This window comes from Pavona decussata, unplaced genomic scaffold (genome assembly GCF_977016875.1).
Source record: "Pavona decussata unplaced genomic scaffold, jaPavDecu1.1 SCAFFOLD_232, whole genome shotgun sequence".
Classification (NCBI taxonomy): domain Eukaryota; kingdom Metazoa; phylum Cnidaria; class Anthozoa; order Scleractinia; family Agariciidae; genus Pavona; species Pavona decussata.
The window spans coordinates 1,037,672-1,058,793 of NW_028145637.1; the positions used below are offsets into that span (position 1 = coordinate 1,037,672).

Here is a 21,122-nt window from a genome sequence, read left to right on the forward strand (position 1 = left end):
AGCAGACTCTCCTTTATATTGAAGCTTTAAAGCAGTAAGGACTGAGTAGAGAGTCTTCGAGTTAAGGCTAGGTGTATTGGTCGTTTAATAGTTCGCAGTACTAAGAGGGGCTAAAATAACAAGAAACGGAAACCGTGTGACTAATTGAACCTGATTTATTTGTCAATCACGCTTGTGTCACTGTATAACTTTAATTATATCTTAAGATTTGTTATAATTCCTCACTTCAACTCCTTCCGTCTTCAAATATTGATCGAAACGTTTAAACTGCAGTTCGTATCTTCTACTTCCATCATTCTATTCTACTTCGATTCTCTTTCTCGTTTGAAATATGTTGATGTAGAACTGGTGGAAGTAGCATGGTTTCAAAGTGAAAGTAATTAACAGTGGAAGTTTTTAATCTACCTATTTTTACATTTTATTTCTTCTTTATAAATCATTTTTTTCTTTTGTACTGTTTTTAATGTTTCATGTTTCATGTTTTAGTGTTAGACGAGGTGGCGAGAATGGTACTTTGGACTTGGCTCTTACTGGATAATTCTTGCATCTCACATCATCTGGTCCTGTTGGGTAGTTGTCGGTCCAGAATAGATAATGAATCCATACATTCATCTTAGTGTAGATGGATCGCTGTTAAAATGAGATTTAACAAAAATAGTAAGTAAATTGTTCCCCTGTGAAAGACTGCAATAATCTGGCCCAGCCTCAACTCTTAAGTCTTCAAGACTGAGAGGCATCTGTGAACTAAATCAAATGGCGGGCCATCTCTTGGCAGATTTACAATATAGACAAAGGATTAATAAATAAGTCAGTTAAACAAGTAATTGAACACATTATTACATACTTAATTGAATTTATAAAATGGAAAAAATTCTTGTGTTGCCTTGTCAAGTAATATATTGCAACACTCCCCAGTCTTTGGTTAATCGAAAATTTAAACAAAATTGATGTCAGTTTTTGTAAAATCAATGTTTCTAAGCAAACAAAAGTTTCTTCTGTACAGTTTTGTTTCTTAGCTAATGAATCTTAATTTCCAGAGAGGCGTCTGTGAACTAAGGGGGTGTTCATTATTTGTGGGGAGGGGGGGGGGGGGCTGGCAAATGGGGAAACGGAGCGTTTGGAACTTTTTGGACCTCCCCAGCTAAGACATGTCAACATTTTTGACCCCCCCCCCCCCCCCCAATGATGCATTTGTTACCAAACCATACTCTCATCCTCCACTTAGCGCTTTACTCGCCTGCCTTTTGCTTGCTCCACTAGCAGTAGAAGAAACTATTACGTATGTTAATCACTTAATGTGCAGGTTGAAGTGATACAGAGTGTAATCACTAGTCTGGAAAATACCACAAGGCAGCTAAAGAAGGTGTTTGTGCAACTGGCAGACACTCAAAAAAAGTAGAGTGAGTAGGAGGCGGAAAGAGGCTAAGAGGAAGGCAAAACAGAGGAAAGAAAAGAGAAAAAGACTGTGCCAAGCTGCAGTTGTGGAGTCCTTGACTGGGAAAAGTGCAGAAGAAGTTATATTGCCATTGTCAGATGACATGATCTGCCTGCAAAACACTGACAGCCTTCACCCTTTTACTGAGGGCGGCCTATCTGTTGGTGCAGCCAGTGAAATCCAAACATATCTAACTAGAAAATCCATTGAATGAGACCCACTTGCTGTGTAAACTATTGGTGTGAGATTACAATTTGAAATACTCTTTAGCATTGTTGTATCTTATGGTTTGATTTACTGTGGTACAAGTACATTAAATGTCATGCAGTTCCGGAGGAAAAAACCCAAAGCTAATGATATCAACCTTAAAACTTTTTTGTCCCCCCCTCTTCCCCAGATCCAGAGTAAAACCTTTCTGATCCCCCCTAAATAGGGGAGTAAACTTCGCTTGCCCCCCCCCCCCCCCCCCCCGCTCCCCATAAATGATGAACACTCCCTTAAATCAAATGGCGGGCAATTTCTTGGCAGATGTACAATGTAGACAAAGAAATAAATAAGTAAGTTAAACAAAAAACATTAAATTTATAAAATGAAAATAACTTTATGTGTTGCCTTGTCAAGTATATATTGTAACACGTGATTGAATGATTGAACTAGATATATGAATTAATCGGCGCATTATGATGAGTTAAATCCCTCCCAAAAAATATTAGCGTCCTTAAGACTCACATCAAAGTCTTTGCAATTTTTATCCGTTATTTGCGAACTGTTAGGTTGGCAAGCAGCGTTGTTGTCAATTGGAATTGCAACCTCGTAAGTTCCAAATGGGCTCTTGCATTCCTCTGCTCCAAGAAGTATGTCCTCACAAGGCGAATTGCTCAGGTAATGGCAACACATTGGCTGGAAGCGATTGTCGCCTTTTCGCATACAGAAAAGGGAATTACCTGTAATTGCAATGAACTCTCTCAATTGGTGCTAGTGTGGTGTGTTAATTATTTTATATCTATATTTGCAAAATGTGCGAGAGATGTGGTTTTGATGTAGCTTCGATGACACAACAAAATTTGTAATCAAAATAAGCAAGCGACTTTATCGCAGCTCACAGCACTGGCGTTATGGAAACCATACTTTGACTAATCATGACCTCAGTAGAACTGCTGGTGATAGCTGGAAAACCCCTCTGAACCTATCATATTTTTACTCTTTACAAAGAGGAAGGAAGAAAGGATATCACCTTTGAATAATAAACAGTTTTGCTTTGTCAATGTCCCGAAAAACCCTTACTTTCCGGGCTTTTGGAAGCATGAAGTAGTTGTCAAGATCTGCAAGATATGTAATACATACTAGGATGTATATAATATTCGAGCTCTTTCAATGATTGCTGACGACTTGCTGATTGTTGTGGCTATCGGCTGGCTACCGTAACGTCTACGAAAACAATAATAAAAGACAGTAGAGTTACTTACTGTTCCCTGCCATTTTTTCTTGGTTGCATTTAGTGGTATTAGTTATTGCAAAACGGTTGAATTCAAATTTTCGCCAGGATGCCAGTGGCTGACGGAACTCTTTGATCTTCCCTGTTCCATCTCTAAAGTACGACGCACCCAAATGGCGTAGTTTCAAATAAACCCTCCACGGCATGTTGTTTTTTTCTTGAGTGTTATCTCCGTGAAGCTCAACATACATCTGAAAGGTAGGAGAGGAAATATTGAAGAGTAAAAGTAATCTTTTGTTAAAGAGGTGAGTACTCTGCGCGCACTGTCGGGTTTTAGCAAAATCCGGCGGCCGACTGCTAAGCAAAATCGCAATCTGATTGGTTATGCGAGTGCGTTTTAATTCTTGCGGGGTCACCCAACGAGAATATTTAAGAGAAACACTTCAGACATCGTTTCCTGTTACCAAGACCGTTCGTTGACTTTTATAGGGTATATTTTTGTACGCTAACACAGTTTGATCTGTTAGGAATACATTTCCCCTTGCTAGTAAAGTTTAAGTCACAAAAAAGTAAAGTCTTACGCCAAAAAGTAAAGTCTTACGTTCAAAAGTCATACTATCGTCGTGCCAGACTCAAGTCGTGCTAATTATCATAAATTAGCAAGAATTAGCAGTTAGCAAATTCGACGATAACACAACGTCTGATCCCGAATCAACCGTGGCGCCAATTCATAGTAATTAAGCACGACAAGAACTGTTAAGTACAACGACTAACGGGACATTTATCTAACTTGTCCCGAAACAAATGCACACATCAGTGGTAATGTATTCATTATCAATATGTATGCATACTTTTGGTCTACCACGAATGAATTAAGTTCGACGTTGCGATACAATTAAGCTCGACGCAACACAGCGTTTGAACAAGGCCTTAGAATTTCGTCACGTTGTAAGATAGGGAGACATCTGGTGCCACTTTTCCTTACTCGAAACTAGAAGCTGAATTGCGGAGAAACCAAAAAAGGGTGATCGGACATCAGTACATAGAAGGCGCCACTGGCTGCCGTCCCAGTATAGGTATGGTCTCAACCCATCCACCCAGACCAATGAAGACTCAAACAAGATAGACCATGACACCAGGAGCTCCACAGCTTACCCTTACTCACTCGGACAGTGCCATGGGTGCTTTTACGTTAGACTAGGTCAACGGCTTCACTTCGCCCTTCAAAGACGCGATCATCAAGTAACTTGTTTATGCACAATATATGACATTACTAATCTCATACGTATCCCTACCTTTAAAAGACGAACATTGTAACACGTTTCACAGCTGTCATAAACACTTAAAGTTAACCTCGCGCTTCCATTGTGTAGCTTGTCGAACATCTTGAAAAATGCAAAAGGAAAGAAAAATGAAAGGTAACAGTTGAATTAGAACTATTGTTGTATTCAGTAAAATGTGAATGAGGTTTGTGTTTTTGCCCTTCACATTTAGAGCGTTTCGAGAGATAACATGGCCAAAAAGTAACAGAGAATTATATTTAGCAGCCACGATGTCGACACTGAGGACAAGGTCTTTTTACGTTATATTAAATATGCATATATGTAGCTCAAGAATTTCGCAGATCAATAGATCTATTCAGTTAGTTAGGAACCACCCAAACTGAAATGTAAAGGCAGCTTTCAATTTTGAATATAAATACCGAAATATGCAGTCATCGTTTTCCTTCCCCAGAAAACACATTGTTTTGTTCATTTCACGTTGTTTTGCAGAGAGCGGCTGTATTTAGAACCAACTATTAGAACCAACTTGCAATAGCGGTTTGTGTGTGCGCATGCACACGCACTCTCACTCGCACGAACCATGTGGCAAATATAAACCATGCCTCTGTTGCTTGTACGTGTATATGCATTTACGTACCGTTGCGTTTCGGACATTGTCAAGGGACCACTTCTGTATATTGGTGGAGTACCGAAACTTTGTAAAGCATTGTCGTCCTTTGTTTTGAATACCATCAATTTCCTGCAGAGCCTTGGTAAGTTCAAGAACTCCTTGAAGCTGCCCGTTGCCCTCGGCAGCTTCACTTGCCTGTTGCTGAAAATCAGCTAGTGTGTCGTAAACATTCCACAGCGAGCGGAACTCAAAGCTTTTGTACAAATTGTGCAAATGCTTAGAGAAACTCGTTTCCATTTCCTGATAAGAAGTCAGAAGATCGTCCAGAAACATCTGTTGTATGTTTTGAGCAATAGGGGAACCTAAACAAAAAAAAAGATTACTAAAGGAAAGTTATGTCGTTGTTCCCTGGAAGATCTGCTGATGACATAATGTGTGTCCAAATCATGATGTCTTTCTGTCGCTTTTGTTTAGACCTGATGCCCAGACTGAAAAAGACTGTCAGAATTCATGACCTTCTAAAGCGTTTTCCACAAACGTGGCATATCGCTTGCAGGGTGTGAAAATTTTTGATGGAAAAACTGACATAAATGATTAGTCTAGTTATTCTAATGAATCTGATAAAACTGAAGCTGCCTACTATGGGTTCTCTTGACGGAAATTGTCAGCACCATTTACATACTTTTTTGATGATTTCTTTTCCTGCGTCCTGTTAAAGTAAATTGTGTTTTCGTCTGTTATATTATTAAATAATATGTAACCTTTATTCTTTTAACAAGCGATAATACTTACCACCAATTTTGCGTAGGTTTTCTAAGTCATTTGCCGTTTCTTCCAAGTTAGGAATATTGAAGTTATATCCACCGATGTTATTGTCTAAATCAATGACTCTTGCTATAAGATCAATTCTTGCTGCGCCAGCAATGAAGAAGCGCTCAATTTGTTCCTTGAATTTTGCCACGTTTCTTGGTAGTAACCTTTCCTCGATCATGCATACGAGGTCCGCTGCAAGCCCTTCCTTGTTCATTTCCAGGTTAGCCTTTAAAGCAAAACAAAAGCGCCTCATGTTTTCCTGTTACCATTTTACTATGACTATTTGAATAACATATCCTTACAGTGATATGGGCCTCGGAATGCTCTCTTATTGCATCACAGAATAGTTTTGGTAACACGCCGCGCAAAAAACCTCGGTAAGGGCTGATGCAGCTTACCCTGCGAGTAGAGGTTCCTTGTTCGCCTCATATGCCGACGAGCGAATAAGAACCTCTGCAAACATGCGATCGATTTCCTGTCGTGCATGTGCGACTTAAGCCACACTAAGCCATGCAAATTTTCACTGACTGTCCTACAGTGTAGCACGTCACGTCAACAAATCCACCTCGAAAGTTTCAAAGAATTAATTAAAATCCTCCCTCAAAATGGCAACAAAAGTCACCAACGTAATCACGCATTCAAAGTATCTACTAATTTTTTAAGGCCTCATAGCAACTTTTAACATTCACATACCGAACCGTTGGATAAAGTGCTTGACAACTGGTTAAACTGTTTTACGCTACAAAATCTCGTTGGAGCCTAATTCCCGCCTATTTCTGCAAGTTTCATGTTACCTTCATTACTTCTGAAACGGATTCTACGTCCATTTTGTCAAAATCCAGATCACTAGAATCCTTTAGAGCGGCATATGCTTTACCAAACGTCAGCCATTTCCTGACTTTACCCAAATTTTCGTGGAGGGTACCTGTATTGCACTTTGTGGCGAAGTGTCCAACAACTTCCACAGCTGCACCGAGGGCAGCAAATGGATCAATTGATTCCTCTATCGTAACACCGCCCAGAAATCCTGTCAGTCCTTGAAGCATCACAAACATGTCTTGTCGGTTAAACTGAGATGCTTCGTATACATCAGGGAGCTGAGTGATAATTTCGTCCAGAGAGCTCGTCATGCTCGCTTCTAATTGCGTAATACTCTGTAGCAATACAAAATTGGAAAGAATAATGTTTAAAAAACACAAACTACCAAAACGTCCAAATAAAAGGGAAAAAAGGGCCTCTGGGTGTGATGATTGTACGTCCCTAAAAACCAGAGTGATGGATAATGTGAAGGCAGTTTAACTCCCCCTGTTATGCTCAGGAACTTAACTAGTGGCAAAACTTTTAAAAATGGCTAATTTCGTGGCATTAGAGAATAATGCATCGTGGATGACTAAGGTCCTTTCGGACCGTACTTTAAGTGAACTGCTAGAATCAGGGCAGCGATACTTCAAAAAAGGGCGTCCTTTTAGACTCGCGGCGACGATCTATAGCGAGATGTTCTCAGATTTTTTCGACGGCTTCGCGATTAGCCTTAAACACAACCACAATTATTATAACAACTCACAACATCAGCAACAACAACAATAATAACAGAACACCACCTTACACGGACATAAGCCCCCTTCTCACTTATGGCTATTCGTCTCTCCTCTTCGAGTCTTTCTTTTTCCTTCTCGACTTGAACCTTGGTTGGTAAAGGTAGTTCTTGAAGAATTTGTTTTATGCCAGATTGTCGTTCAACTGACGCTTTTATCCTATTGTAAGCATCCTCATACGCTTGAGCATGATCTCTAATGCCTTCCACTTGTTCTTTGAAGGCTTCCCATTTCATCAGTGGAGCGAAGAGTTCATTTTTTCCAAATCTGTCAAACCCTTCTTTGTTGAAAAAGGCTAGCCTTTGTTTAGCAACTGAAATGATGGCAAACAGCACGTATAAGAGTCAGCTAGCTTTTAAATTATAGAAGACAAAAACTAGAAAATGCGGCAAGATTGCGCTGAATATAGCTGCCAAAACGAAACGTACGGTAGGTTTCAAAAAGACGCAGAAATAGAAGCGATCTATCGACTACTCTCGAGATGATTCAATGTTGGAAGTTCGATAAGAACGTGAAATTTATGTTGGTATGCGGGAATCCAAGCACTGCTTCATACCGGCGTATAAGGTCAGGAATTGTGTCGCGGTGCAAACAGCCACTATGGTGCAGATAGGCGTGATCGTTTTTGTTTTGAGTACACGGGAATTGGGCTGACTTGAAAACGCATATCTATTATAAGCTTTTCGTGAGGTTCACCATTTTATTTTTCACGCGATCTTGTCCAAAAGACTCTAGAGAGGATCGTACCTCCGACATTTTTGATGTTGCGAAGGACGTGTTAGAACGCGTAAAATCGTGGAGTTTTGCTTCGATCTAATCACTCCCTTTTTTCAGTGAGTTTGTCAACTTTGTCTCTTGACCTTGCTATGGATGACAAGTTCCCGGTGGAAACGTTCAGTCAGTGATCTTGGGCATGCCGATTCATTCACCGTCTCGGTGAGAAGACGGAGTGTTGTTAACCGATTGTATAATTTCTCGTTGATGATCTCAAACACTGTGAACTCAAAAAACGCTAGAAAACTCACTCGAATACTCGTTTCACTCACTATTCTCAATTTAGATTTCTTTAATCGCTCCTAGAAAACGCAAAAGTGTCCTGTTGCGCCTTTATGTTGAAACAGACATGATCGGCTGTTTTAGCATCGCACCTTCAAACGTATCATCTCTTGTTTGCTAACATTAATCATTACTTAATATATCCCTAGAATATTTGACAAGAGAGATGTTTGACGTGTCGGACGGTCCGAAGATCGGAGGGTCCGGTGGTTCAAGTCGCCTATTAAATATACTGGTCTCTGTATTGCTGTGTTATTTCTCTGTCCTATTCCGCCTTGTCTGTCTTCATCTAGGTGTTTTTAAACAATTTTTAAAAAAATGGATGCCGACGAAACCTCGTTGCCTTCGGTTATATAACTGTATTCCTTGAGATAAACCTACATTTCCTCAGTTCAGGTGCTTCTTCTCTTCCTTCTGTTAACGAGACAATGAAAGTGAACACTGCTTCTGCTTCGGGGACCTTGTCAGCCCAAACAAGGTCCTCTGCATATCTCGTCATCAACTTAATTAACACCAGCGGATATTTATCTTTGGCACTGTGTCCAAGATCTGCCTCCTGAAGATAGGATTCCGCCACTTGGCCCTTTAAGCCAGGGCTTACCAGAGCTAAAATATGAAACCAAAAAATATACAATGTAATACATCGCATGTTTGCAAAATTTGTGGGTGAAACTAGAACCATGATTCACTTTACACACTAGTATTGCATATGATTATAAGCAACTGCTTAAGTTGTACACTAACTGCGAGGATCTTTCTTGTATTTAATCCTTCATCCGCAGTTCAAAATATATGTTCCATATATTCATATTCATTTATTCATCCTTCACGGGTATATTACGAACTCTCAAAGTGACCAGCTCAGCTAGTTGGCTTGATAGCTCAGTTGGTAGAGCACTGCACCGGCATCGCAGAGGTCATAAGTTCGAATCCCGTTCAAGCCGAGAACCTCAGCTCATTTTCGACCTCACACCTGCCGAACAAATATCAAGCAATTTACTATACTCTTTAGAGGGCCAAAAATATGGAATGCTTTGCCATTATCAATTACGTCTTCCCCTAGTCTATCCACCTTCAAAAGAAAGCTTCTTGATTTCCTCAGTTAATTGTATGAAACGTCCGACTCTGTTATGTCTTTACGGTCTTACCACCGAATGATAAGAAATCTAAATACAATGTCTTTACTAGTCTTACGGTCCTAACATATCTCCGAGGAGACCTCTCAGTATAAGAATTCAAAAGTTATAAAATAGACGCTGAAAGATAATTCAGCGTCTATTTTATAACTTTTGAATTCACATTTATTGAATACGCTGCGCAGTATTACAATTTTTATTACACTCTCAGAATGAGCCCAGGGGTTTCTTGAGGTCTCCTCGCCACTTCTTACTTCTTCTTTTTTACGATTATTATTCACTCTAAACTTATATAAGATCATAGTCTATTATTCACTGTAACTTTCTATGAATGTATGTCGTGGTGAATGAATAAATAAATAAATAAATAAATAAATAAAAATAAATAAATAAATAAAGCCTGAATGTTTTTTTAGGCTTTCTTTTCGCAACTCCTTAAAGTGCTACTGAAACGAAATTTTGATATACACTTTTATGACCTCATTTTATAGTTTGAAAGGTGCTTATAAAGATGGTGAAGTTTGTTTTTAAAGAAACGAAAAGGAAACATGTTTTTTCGCTGCTGAAAATGACTTTTTGGGCTAAACACATGTCCGGGCACTGGGACCGAGTTAAACAGCATCGTGACGTTACTGATTGCCTCCAGGCTGGAAAGAAGAGGAACTGCTCTCTTATTTTCAGCACTTTCGTCGTTGATATTTCCATAAAATGATAGCGTTCTCTCGCTTGATGTTTGCTCTGAATAATCACAGTTGGGCAGTGCAGATGTTGGTGAAGGTCATAGAGTATTTTCTTAGTTTGAAAAACGACTGCTGCAGAAAACACGAGTTTAATAGTTTAGTACTCGGTTGGACATAAACGGGATAGCAACATTGGCGATTGGCGTCGAAAATGGGAAGGTAACAAGCGCATTCTGGTATCATTCAAGCCTGGAATTATTACCGCACTGCTCTTGCATTGACTTTTTAAGAACCAGGTCAATCTACCTCGTAAACATTGAGAGACGCCACGTCATGCATGTTCTTATCTCAGTCGACTTCTTTTGAATCGACACCCTGGAATCCGCCTATGTTTTTCTCTCGAATTTTACTAGTAAGCCATGATCCTCTAAAAATTTGAATGCATAAGATAGTTTTTTCAGGAAGAGCTGATGTAAATGTGAATACCCTCAGTTGAAAACTTTGTATAACTGTCTGCATATGTTTACATGTAAGAGGAATGCGCACGTACATACAGCAATAAACACTGTTGTGTTTTCTCTTTCATTTGTAGTTCAGAATGTGGTCTATGGTCGATGTCAGATTAGTCGAAGTTGTACACTACCGCTATAGTTAAAGCTACTGAACTCAAGAGATTAAATTAAAATCCTCAATCAAATTTGCATACCATGAAAATAGAGGATTTGTATGTAGCGATGAAACCTGGCTCTCGGCAATCGCCGATCAGTTGTTCTTATTACAGGTAAATGGCCCACCGAAGTACTTACATTGAGCGCTCTTATTTTCTTCCCAAGTTCTCTTAAATCAACCAATTTTGTGTATTCTATTGTTTGAAGGCTGTAAGCAGGAAATAAATTATCGAAGAGTACTGTAATCCGAGAGCAAACTGAATCGTTTAGTGATAGAGTTTTGGCTCGAGATAGTCATTTTCAAGCTCTCAAAACAACACCTTCGGTGACCGGATTCCACCAAAAAAGTTGACTATGGTGCTGGGGAAGGTTTAAACTACGCCTTTAGCGAAAAAACTCAAAATGCAAAATTTCGTTTCAGTAACACTTTAAGTTGCGTACTAAGTGCGACGATCTTTCTTCTATTTAAACGTCCAAAGATGTTGTCATGGTAATTACATCATGATTGCCAAATAACGGCCATCTTGGTTCCGCCATGTTGGATTTCTGGATTTCCTCAAAACTTCAGGAAAGCGCCAAAATTTGACAAAAAGCAATGAAATCCAGTGAAGGAACACTAATTTGAGCTGAAAACATAAAGATTATGGTAACAAAAGAAGTTTTTCTTAATTTTAAAAATTGATCTTCCATTTTCTTGAAAAAACATCAAAGTCAATGGACACTTACTGCCAACATCAACTGTTTTTCAGAAAAATTCTGAAAATTTGGTGGAGTTTCATGGCGTTTGCTTAAATATTAAAAACAAAAAGTTATTCTCGTTAAAAATTGCCGCTGGCAGAATTCCCCCGGTCTACATAGAGTTACGAAAAATAGACGGATCGAATAGCCTCTAGATTTTTCGCTTTAGGTAAATTTGGAGTGGCGTATATGCAGCCTTTTGTTCGCATCAAATATTTAAGAGCCATTTTGCATACTGTTTACTCAAAAAAAACCTCTTATGATGGATTTGTCAGAATCACTCATGAATTCTTACTCCGACAAACTGCCACTCGAACGTACCTCAAATACTGTTTATGGCATACAATTGTTGCGTTTGTATAAAATGTTGAAAGTAACGTTTTTTAAAAACTCTAATAAGATAATCTTCCCGACCTTCCTGAACAATTACGAATTAAATGAAAAAGGAAGAAAACTGTGGTGGTGTAAATAAAATAAATGAATAATTAAAAGGGAATTCAGTCATAAGACGCTGAAGTGTGGTTACTGCAAGATTTTGAACTGTACAGGCAACTGTGAAAGTCAAAGAGACTCTGGTCGTCATGATACATGATTTAATGTTCCATGTTCAGTGAAATTAGTATATGTAATTGCATGAGACCGAATAGAATTAAGCATTAATTGTCAAGGTTTTCTCTCCCTATTATTTTATGTTTACCACTTTTCTTTATATCAGTTTTTCGTGTCTTCCTTACAATTTTACCATCCATACTGATTATCCACAGAGTCATTTTATACAAGGCCCTGTGGCTACGAGTGGATACACGTGAAGTGCAATACTCAACTTTGCCCGTCAGTTCCCTTATCTCCAGCTGGTCCGCGAGCAGCCTGATTTGTCTGGCCATTAGGATCGCAGCCTTTGGAACTTGAGCCAGCCGCCCCGCCGAAACTTTCAGTATATTTACATTTAATTCCACGTCCTCCTTCTCCTCCCCGACCTCCTGCAAAGGAAAATAAAGAAAGACGACATTGCTCTACGTACGTAATGCTGTCACGCATTACGCCTTCCTGTATGTAATGTAATGGTATGTAGTAACAACTTATTTTTATTTATCGTTTTATGGCATGGGAGTTAGAGGAGGGGGAAAAAGCACTCCTTTATATCCAATGAAGAAAGAGAATGAGAACGAGAAATAGGAGGAGATGAAGAAGGAAGAGGAGAAGGAGGTAAGGGAGAAGAGGGAGGAGGAGGTGGGGGGAGGTAAAGGAGAAGAAGGAGGAGGAGGAGAAGGAGGAGGAGGAGGAGGAGGAGGAGGAGGAGGAGGAGGAGGAGGAGGAGGAAAAAAAGGAAGAGGTGAAGTTGAAGGAATCGTTTCCAAAACGTTTTGTTCCCTAAAAGTTTTTAAATTAACATCCCCAGCGAGCAATTTTAGTCTCCTTTTTTTGTCGTTGGTGCTATCAAAGTAGATTAAAAGTGCCAGAATTCGAAGTTTACTGTAGTTACTTTCATTTGGTCATTAGTTTCGAGTTTTTTAGCAATATTTGAATCAGAGAACAGTTAAAAAGGCCCCGCAGATCAATCACCTATAGGTTCATTGTTCACATGTTTTATAATGAACAGCGCAGTTGACTTCGATAGCCACCAAATCTGGAAAATCTTTTATTTCGACAAAAAGGGAACTCTACGAGGTCATTAAAGTCCACAAAAACCAATACATGCAAAGCCTCAAAAAGTGATCCATCAATGAAGCTATGAAGAAGAAGCAAGAAACGTCATTAGTGATGACCTTTACATACAAGAACTGAAAGCCTGTGGTAATGAAAATGTTGGTGTTAACTTAACTAACCATCTTGGCCGTAAATCATTGCCATTGGTATGAAAAAAGCTTAAGTATACGAGTTATCGTAGAGACGCAAAAAGTGTCAAAGCAAGTTTACTTTTTGCGATACTTGGTCTTGTTTACCATTGGAACGTGGTAACGGTAACCAATAAAGGTGTGTACAAAGCCATGGTTACGCCCATTACAGAAGTCGTTTTTGCTTTTATGTACACGAATACCTGGAATAGTTGTCGTATGGCAACGGTTTTAGTATCTGTGTATAGTAAGGAAAATTCTCGACAGCTGCCTTGCAGTATGCATTTACATTTCTAAGCGACTTGCGAGTTGCTCGCCACATGTATTTTTTTCCAACCGATATTTCGCCTGTTCGCTCGTTCTCTCGGTCTTTTTCGGGTTTCACGTTGAACGTCTCTTATTCGCCGCCTGCTTTCTCGTTTTCTTTCTCTCTTTTTCTCTTGGTTCCACATTTGTCGACATATTCAATAATTACATAAATTGACTTTGTATTTTGTTGTCTTCAAAATTTCCTTTTTTAACGCAATTGGCCATGCAACCTCCCGCCAAACAAACGCGGGCACATGCTTCACATACTTGAGTGTGCCATTCGCATTGGTTTTCCTGTAATGCTGCGTACGGAGGTACGAACGGACCGACACTGACGTTAGAACCAAACCAAAATTTCTCGCATCGATGGGTTACCATATTTCCCTACCCATGGTGCTCCTCGCGCGCTCAAACGTGACCGCAAATGAGCAATTCCAAAGTTCTCCCGGTATAACCGGGCAGTCCGGTTCTGACAGGGCTCATATAAAGAGGCCCTAAGTGGAGTAAGAAACTTGCTTAGGATCCATCATGGTAGACTTTCTCAAAGTAAGAAGTAAGAAGGAACAAAATTATTACGAAAAAAAAGGTCCACATGCCAGCAACAGGGACAATGATTAATTTGAAGTATGAAAGGGAACGAACTGTGAAAACATGAACTGCTAAACAAAAGGAAAAATGTTTCTTACAGAAATCCAAACGGAACAAAAAAACTAATAGGAACCATTTTAATTTTGCAGAAATACGTAATTGGGAACAAAAATTCCGCACGCTAGTGAAAAGGAACAGCCATTCTAGGAGGGGATCTATTAATAGGAACAATCGTTCCTCAAGGAATTAAAAAAAGGAAAAAGCTGTTATTGCTACGATGTCAATATGAGATTTGTCAATTTGTTCCTTTCAAAGCAGGAATTTTGGAACAAAAAGTTCTTATTTAAACTCAGTGAATGAATCTTTTGCTCCCACTTAATTAGAGCATTCCCCTGCCAGACATCGGAACTGCAACTAAACTAAAATCACCTAAAATAAAGTAAGCTTTCGAAAAAAAAAAAAGGGTTAAGAAAGCTCATAAAGAATCTTTGCGTGTCAAAGATTCGCCAACCAGAATCTGGCAACATTAATTAAACTCAGACGTAGAAAACGTAGAAAAGAGGAAGAACAACAACAAGGAGGAGGAGGAGGAGGAGGAGGAGGAGGAGAAGGAGGATGAGTTAGCAGCAGAAAACAATTGCTTTGAATGCGCATGTATCCAAAGGACGGGTCATTGCGATCAATTTTTACTCCTTGGGTTTCTTAACATTGTTTTATTCCAGTCTTCAATGTCGCTTTAATCCCTAGAGTATACTGTACCTGAGTACTGAATTCAATTCAGACTCACCCGCTCCTCCTAATCCATTTGTGGCTGCCACGCCTCCTGTTCCACGGCATGTTTTTAGTTCCAACTTGCCTTGCAATGTTCTCATGTAGATCTTTTGGCGTCCAGCATTACCGCCATTTCCTGTTTGGGAAAAGTTTACTTATTATAGAGAGAACCAGCTACAAAGCAAACCTGCATATCAATGTCGGCTTTTTAAACTGTCCTTACGATGACCATTGTCATCCGTTGCACATGAGACGCGAAATTTCCGGCATTTAAACACTGATTCGAAATATGACAAACAGCATCCTGCACTGAAATCATGACCAAAGAATATTTAAAGAATATCTAGCAAATAAAGCTGTGCTATCTTAAGTTGTCTCTCCAACTATTATGACAAAGCTGATTTTTCTCAACTGAATAGACGCTATCGCTCATCCTCTCTTCCTATAAATCAATGTATAATGAAACATTTTGCACTTCTCTCGACCTTCATTATTCTGGAGATCACAGACTACTTATCAAGTGATGCATAGTTAAATCAACTTCAATTGCTCTTTATGGACTAGTCCGCATTATTTATCGCCAGGAGATGTCGGAAAATGAAAAATGAGAAATGAAACCAGCTTAAACTATCTGACCTCCATTCAGTAGCTGTCGTATTTTTAACGCAGCCTCGAATGTCCGCCACAAATCTTTGTACCCCCCCTCCACCCCTTCCCCTTTCACGGCAACGCTCCTCAACACATCTATTATTTCCTCCTCCTTTGATGTTTCGCAGTTCAGTGAATCCTTTCCGTGGTGTTAAAGCTATCGTATTTTAATTTTAAAATATTGCATATTTTATTTGTAACATATTATTTAACACTGGAATCATCACGCACTTTTTTCTAGATTCGGACAATCTTTGCATCGATATTTTTTTGTCTGTGAAAAGCGCCACAATGACCTGGAGGAAATCTTCGTAACTTAGACTGCACAAGAAGGACAAAACAAAAATACATGGTCTTAAGCCTTCCAGGGATACCAGGGCGTGCTACATTGGAAATGTTTAACCTCGGGTCTTCTAAAATGACTGGCGAAGTATCTTAAACTACCGCTAGATATGAAACCTGATTAATCTATACTGACTGAAAGTGACCCACATTTCAAGTTATGAATCTATGACACACAGCCTAAATTGTCTCAGCTTCACGAGTGAAGTCCTCGTTCTGCGTTCATCTCAAAATTAATTGAACCCTTCTACTAAATAAAAAAATTCACCGCCCCACCACACACGACCAATAATGACTGCTGCTTCAATGATCTGCCCAGACGAACCTGATTTGCCAGCATTTCCACCAGCTTCGCCAGACTCGCCTTTTACACCTCTTTCTCCAGGAATAGTTTCAGTGCATCCAATAATATTTCCCCAGTGCATCTCGGCCTTCTTCATACAATCTCTCCCTGTCTTGTCAGGTCTCTGTTTATATTGGGTTAGTACAATTTCTTTATGCACAGTTTATGTTTATCTTTTTCTTTTATTATACTGCTAATTTGCGCATTATAAATATCAAATACTATTATTATTTTTTGTCACATATTAAACCAGTTAGTGTAACATTTGGTATGTATCTTTACCAGTGAAATAAAAAAGAAAGAACTCAAAAAAATTAAGGCGTGGGTCTCTAGTTATTTACTCAAATAGACAAGGGGATGGTCAATCTTCTGAAAATTTAGCCGTAAAGTCGTAAGACTTTGGCAACATAATATGCTTACAAATGTAAACATATTGACATACACAACTTATGTAAATTAGGTCACGTGACCTTTTACGGATGAAAAATTCAAGAAAACTTTTGAGCAAAAATGGCACCACTTTTTATTGCCTCCTGGGGGCTGCCTGTAGTTTTAAAACTTTACCACTGTTAGGCACTTCACTTCTGTGCCCGGGCCTTTTTAAATATTCCCTCAATTTTGAAAATAAACGGCTAATTTTACTTTGGAGGGACTGGGCACTAGTAAAAAATGCCGTTTATTTTCAAAATTAAAGAAATATTCAAAAAGCCCGAGCACAGAAATGAGGTGCCTAACAGTGGCATAGTTTTAAAACTACCAGCAACCTTCAGGAGGCAATAAAAAGTGGTGCCATTTTTGCTCAAATGTTTTCATAAATGTTTCGGTCGCATCAGGTCACGTGACCTAATTTGCATAAGTTGTGTAGATCAATATGTTGAAATTTGTAAGCATATTATGTAGCCAAAGTCTTACGACGTTATGGCTAAATGTTCAGAAGATTGACCACCCCCTTGCTTTTTTGAGTAAGTAACTAGAGACCCATGCCTTAATTTTCTTGAGAAAGAAAGAAAGAAAGAAAGAAAGAAAGAAAGAAAGAAAGAAAGAAAAGAAGAAAAGGAGAATTCAGCTGAGTTTCCTTTTTCCGAGTATGCCTGACTGTCACTGACTGAGAATTTACATGTACAGGAGATATTTGAATCAAACCGGCACACTGGAAAGGACCCTGAAAAACAACTCCCAATCTTCTTTGTTGCTCTTACAAAAATTTGAAGTGACTCGGATTTATTATAGCAAATGGAGTCGCACTGTTGAGCATTTTCGTGAGTCTTGCATGTTTTAACGCGCTTGAAACTTCAGCTTAACCATGCATAATCAGAAAAGTTTCTGCAGTGTGTTATGTTCTGTTCAGACGAGAAATTTTTCGATTTCCTTTACGTGTGAGAGTTTTTATGATTTAGGATGTTTATACCTTGGCTAAGCTGTCAGCCCCTTTTCTGCCATTAGCTCCATTTTGGCCTTTGTTTCCATTTCCACCACTTGTGTCAATGTTTACGTATCCTGCTGCTGTATCCACATATATTTCCACTGATAAGACAAATAAACAATGATGTTAGCAAAAAAAAACTGATAACGTCAACAAGTGAAAAATATCCACGGCTACATTTTAAGGTGCATAAGCACTTGATTTTCTGTATGTCTAGGATTTATTATTATTGTTATTATTATTTTGTAGGCTTCAGTGAGCTACTATTTTAACATAAATAACTGTCTTAGCAATTAAGCTGAATATTTCCGGTACGCAGCTCGTGTTGATCAGTTTGAAACGGAGCGCTGAAGAAAGTTTGCAGGTAACTTCGTAATAATTTACCGTCGAGTACTTACGGTAAGGCGGTTCGCTATAAAACCTTGCGTTTAGTCACCACGCGTTGTTGCTGTCGTTGTTGTTTGTTTGTTTGTTTTTCTTTTTTGCACAGAACGTCAAAGACATTAATGCAACAAAGTACAGGAAATGCAAAGAGTGGTTGTTTCGGGGGATTGGTTTTTGGCATTCTCGTAGTGTTCGCCTCAGTTTACTGACTCAGCGCCCTTTTTGGAGCACAGGAGCAAAGAGTATAAAGGCAGATAAACGACGGCCATCAAGACTACCTTAAGACATCACCACGGACTTAAAAATAACTTTTTTAACCTACCTGTTGGACCGTGTACTCCATGTTTTCCGTCATCTCCATCAGTGCCTGGAGTGAGCGGGGTGTCCAAATTCTGGGACAAATCTGGAGCTCTGAGATCCAATTTACTTCCTTTTGTAAAGGACACTTTACGGCTGAACATCGTCAGACTTTTGATGCCACGCATTTTGATCTGACCCTGATTGATAATTCAGTTGCAGCATATTAGTAAAACGTAGAGGAGTGCAGTTTTGATATATTCATGAAATATATCTATCATTATCTCAGTCTAGTCTTAAGGGATCGCTTCTTAAGCCTTTGTTGGTGTCGATCATTCTTGCCATGAGCGTAATTATTTACTGTTAAGATAATTTCGCCTTGGAGCGTTTCTGCTTTGTAAATGAGAAAAAAATAGAACAACCGGCCCCGTATCAATGTTGTTTTGCGACTCGGTTAATACACGTTTCCCTGGCAATGGCCACTACACGAATCAACATTGAATCGAAGCAAGGCGGAGAGGAAGGAAGTTAGGTAAAATGTTTCTGGAACGTGCATTATAGTAGGAGATTTTCCCCTAATTGAGTGTCCTGTTTCCTTGAAACGTTTTGTCCAAGGTTAGAGTTAACGTTACTAGAGAAGGCACGTAGGCAGATGCCATTGAAGATTCTGAGGTTCTGAGAGACGGATTGGTGTCATCCTTAGAACAAGGTTACTCCAGGAATTTGTTATATGTTATTGTGTAAAGTGCAAATCTTTCAGATTTTATTTTTATTGTAGCATTAAATTTCTTACAAATTTTGCAACGTTTTCTGTGGTCTTGAGAATTCTGTCTGCAGAAATGGATTTTATGAAATGAAGAAATGACCATGGCTTAGAATATGCCGGCGACTATTTATTTTTGGTTGATTTAAAGCAGTTCGCGTAAGAGTTGCTGTTTCGGGATAGAGTTATGGACTTTAAAGGATAAACTGCCGGTTTTTAGTGAACGTGAACATACAAAGATTCAAGATTCCCGGCAGATGAATCTGTCAGTCATTTTTAAATAACATTCACGAAATGAATTTCAATTGGTGGTCGAGTCAAGTGTCGTGATTGCACGAGATAGAACAAAGCACAATTTTTTGTGTGCGATTTAATTGTGGGCGTCTCCTAAAGCCAGCCTCTACAAAGCAAGGGTAACCTCGGTAATAAACATGATTTACAACAAATATGAAAAGGGAATTTTGTCATGAGTAACGCTAACACTGTACCTTAACATAAACAGTATCGGCTAGAACTTCAAGCTTAATATTGTTGGGCCGATCCTGGGAATCTCCAAATTTCACTCCCTTCTTTGTCCTGAGGTGCTCTTCCACAAAATCCATGTGAACATTGCGGCCTACTACTTGGTAGCTGTCTGTTGGTAGAGACATGAAACGTACCAAGATTGAGATTTATACGGCTCGATCCAACTGCTTAAAGGATGAATAAGTATATATCCAGTTCACAACGCGCGTCCCTCATTTACCTTATTGGTACTTAATTTCGCGGGTCGTTAATTTCGCGTTTTTCGCGATTGTAAAAAAATCGCGGAAATTAAAGAACCGCGAATAAAAATCCTCGCGAAATTTAATACCCATGCATATAGAAAATACAAATCGCAGAAAAAATTGATTAACACGTAACAACAACATATACAGGATATGTATCGACAAATGCACAAAATAATTATTAACTGGTTTTACTGGTAAGTTCCATTTTGTATTTTCTGTTGTGAAACAACGTTAATTTGTAAAAGATTTCACATATGGAGTAGACAATCTAGCTATCATCTTCATCTGAATCGCTTGATTCGTACAAATCCCTCTCGCTTTCATGAAATACTTTTTAATGGAAGACATCTTACTTCGGTAAAGTTCCGTATATCTTGTGAACGAAACGAATGTTTGCAATGAGCTTAACTTTCGGATGGATCGAGCACCTGGCCATTCAATTTTGAAAACGCAATTCCGCAAAAACATTTCTGTAGATAACGACTGAGTACGACGCAAGAGATTTTCAGAACCAATTTACACGATTAAGGATTTTTTTTTTCTCGTAAATAATGACTGAGAAACGAATTTATTTTTTGGTGTGGTCGCTGAGCGTAAACGGGAAGTTTTGGGACGGGTGATCGAAGCGTTAAAAATGTCAGAAAAATTGAAATTACTAGAGCTGGATAGGTCACCATAGCGACCCCTGGCTAAGAATTTTAAGTGAGATTCGATGCAAAACTCGAAGTCGTTTTTTTTTTATCAGGATCAGAAAAGACTTAGTATCTGAGCTATGTTTTTTTTTTATTTCGGCTACCTATCAAACATTTATGAAAGTTGTCATTCAAAAGCCTGCCGAACGGTTAGTATACTTTTAATTAGTTTTTTCCTGCAAAGAAAACAAACAGATAAAAACCAAAAATAAAAACCCTCTTCCGTTGGCTCAGTATTAGGTGAAGATCACAAGCAAAGTACATGCTATTGAGCCTTGTGTTTGTTTTTTACAAACTTCAAATAAACAACTGCATGAAATGAATTCAGAACAGTTACTGGCCTGATTCTCAGACGGTCCAGGTCCCTCGTGCCACACACTCGAGCGACCTGGACAGTCTGTGGATCAGGCTAAACAGTTATAATTACCTGCCTATAAACAATTCTATAATACAGGTGACTTACAGTGTCTTAAAGATTATGAAAACTAAGAAAAGAAATAGAAGCTTG

At 38.9% G+C, this 21,122-nt stretch overlaps 2 protein-coding genes and 1 long non-coding RNA gene across 4 annotated transcripts in view; 1 reads left to right on the forward strand and 2 right to left on the reverse strand.

The window, feature by feature from the left end:
- The window catches only part of LOC146458649 (uncharacterized), a 59,995-nt gene that overhangs the window by 18,876 nt on the left and 19,997 nt on the right, over nucleotides 1–21,122 (forward strand). The window lies entirely within an intron of this gene.
- Nucleotides 1–21,122, reverse strand: part of LOC146458651 (uncharacterized) — a 44,931-nt gene that overhangs the window by 10,624 nt on the left and 13,185 nt on the right. The window lies entirely within an intron of this gene.
- On the reverse strand, nucleotides 185–19,754 carry LOC146458653 (uncharacterized). The gene is made up of 8 exons (XM_085090491.1): nucleotides 19,641–19,754; nucleotides 18,415–18,589; nucleotides 17,694–17,809; nucleotides 16,211–16,409; nucleotides 14,969–15,088; nucleotides 12,274–12,429; nucleotides 8,609–8,833; nucleotides 185–630 (listed from the first exon to the last, which is right to left on the reverse strand). The coding sequence occupies exons 1-8, from the start codon at nucleotides 19,752–19,754 to the stop codon at nucleotides 614–616; spliced, it is 1,122 nt and encodes a 373-aa protein (XP_084946617.1). The 3' UTR covers nucleotides 185–613.

Bases quoted from the DNA above. Each gene is read 5' to 3' on its own strand.
- LOC146458653 (XM_085090491.1), bottom strand. From the start codon at position 19,754: ATGGATTTTGTGGAAGAGCACCTCAGGACAAAGAAGGGAGTGAAATTT. The intron at 17,810-18,414 runs GTAGGTTAAAAA...TTGTCTTATCAG, and splicing joins TGGAGTACACGGTCCAACAG to TGGAAATATATGTGGATACA. The intron at 8,834-12,273 runs GTTGAGTATTGC...TTCATATTTTAG, and splicing joins TAAGGGAACTGACGGGCAAA to CTCTGGTAAGCCCTGGCTTA.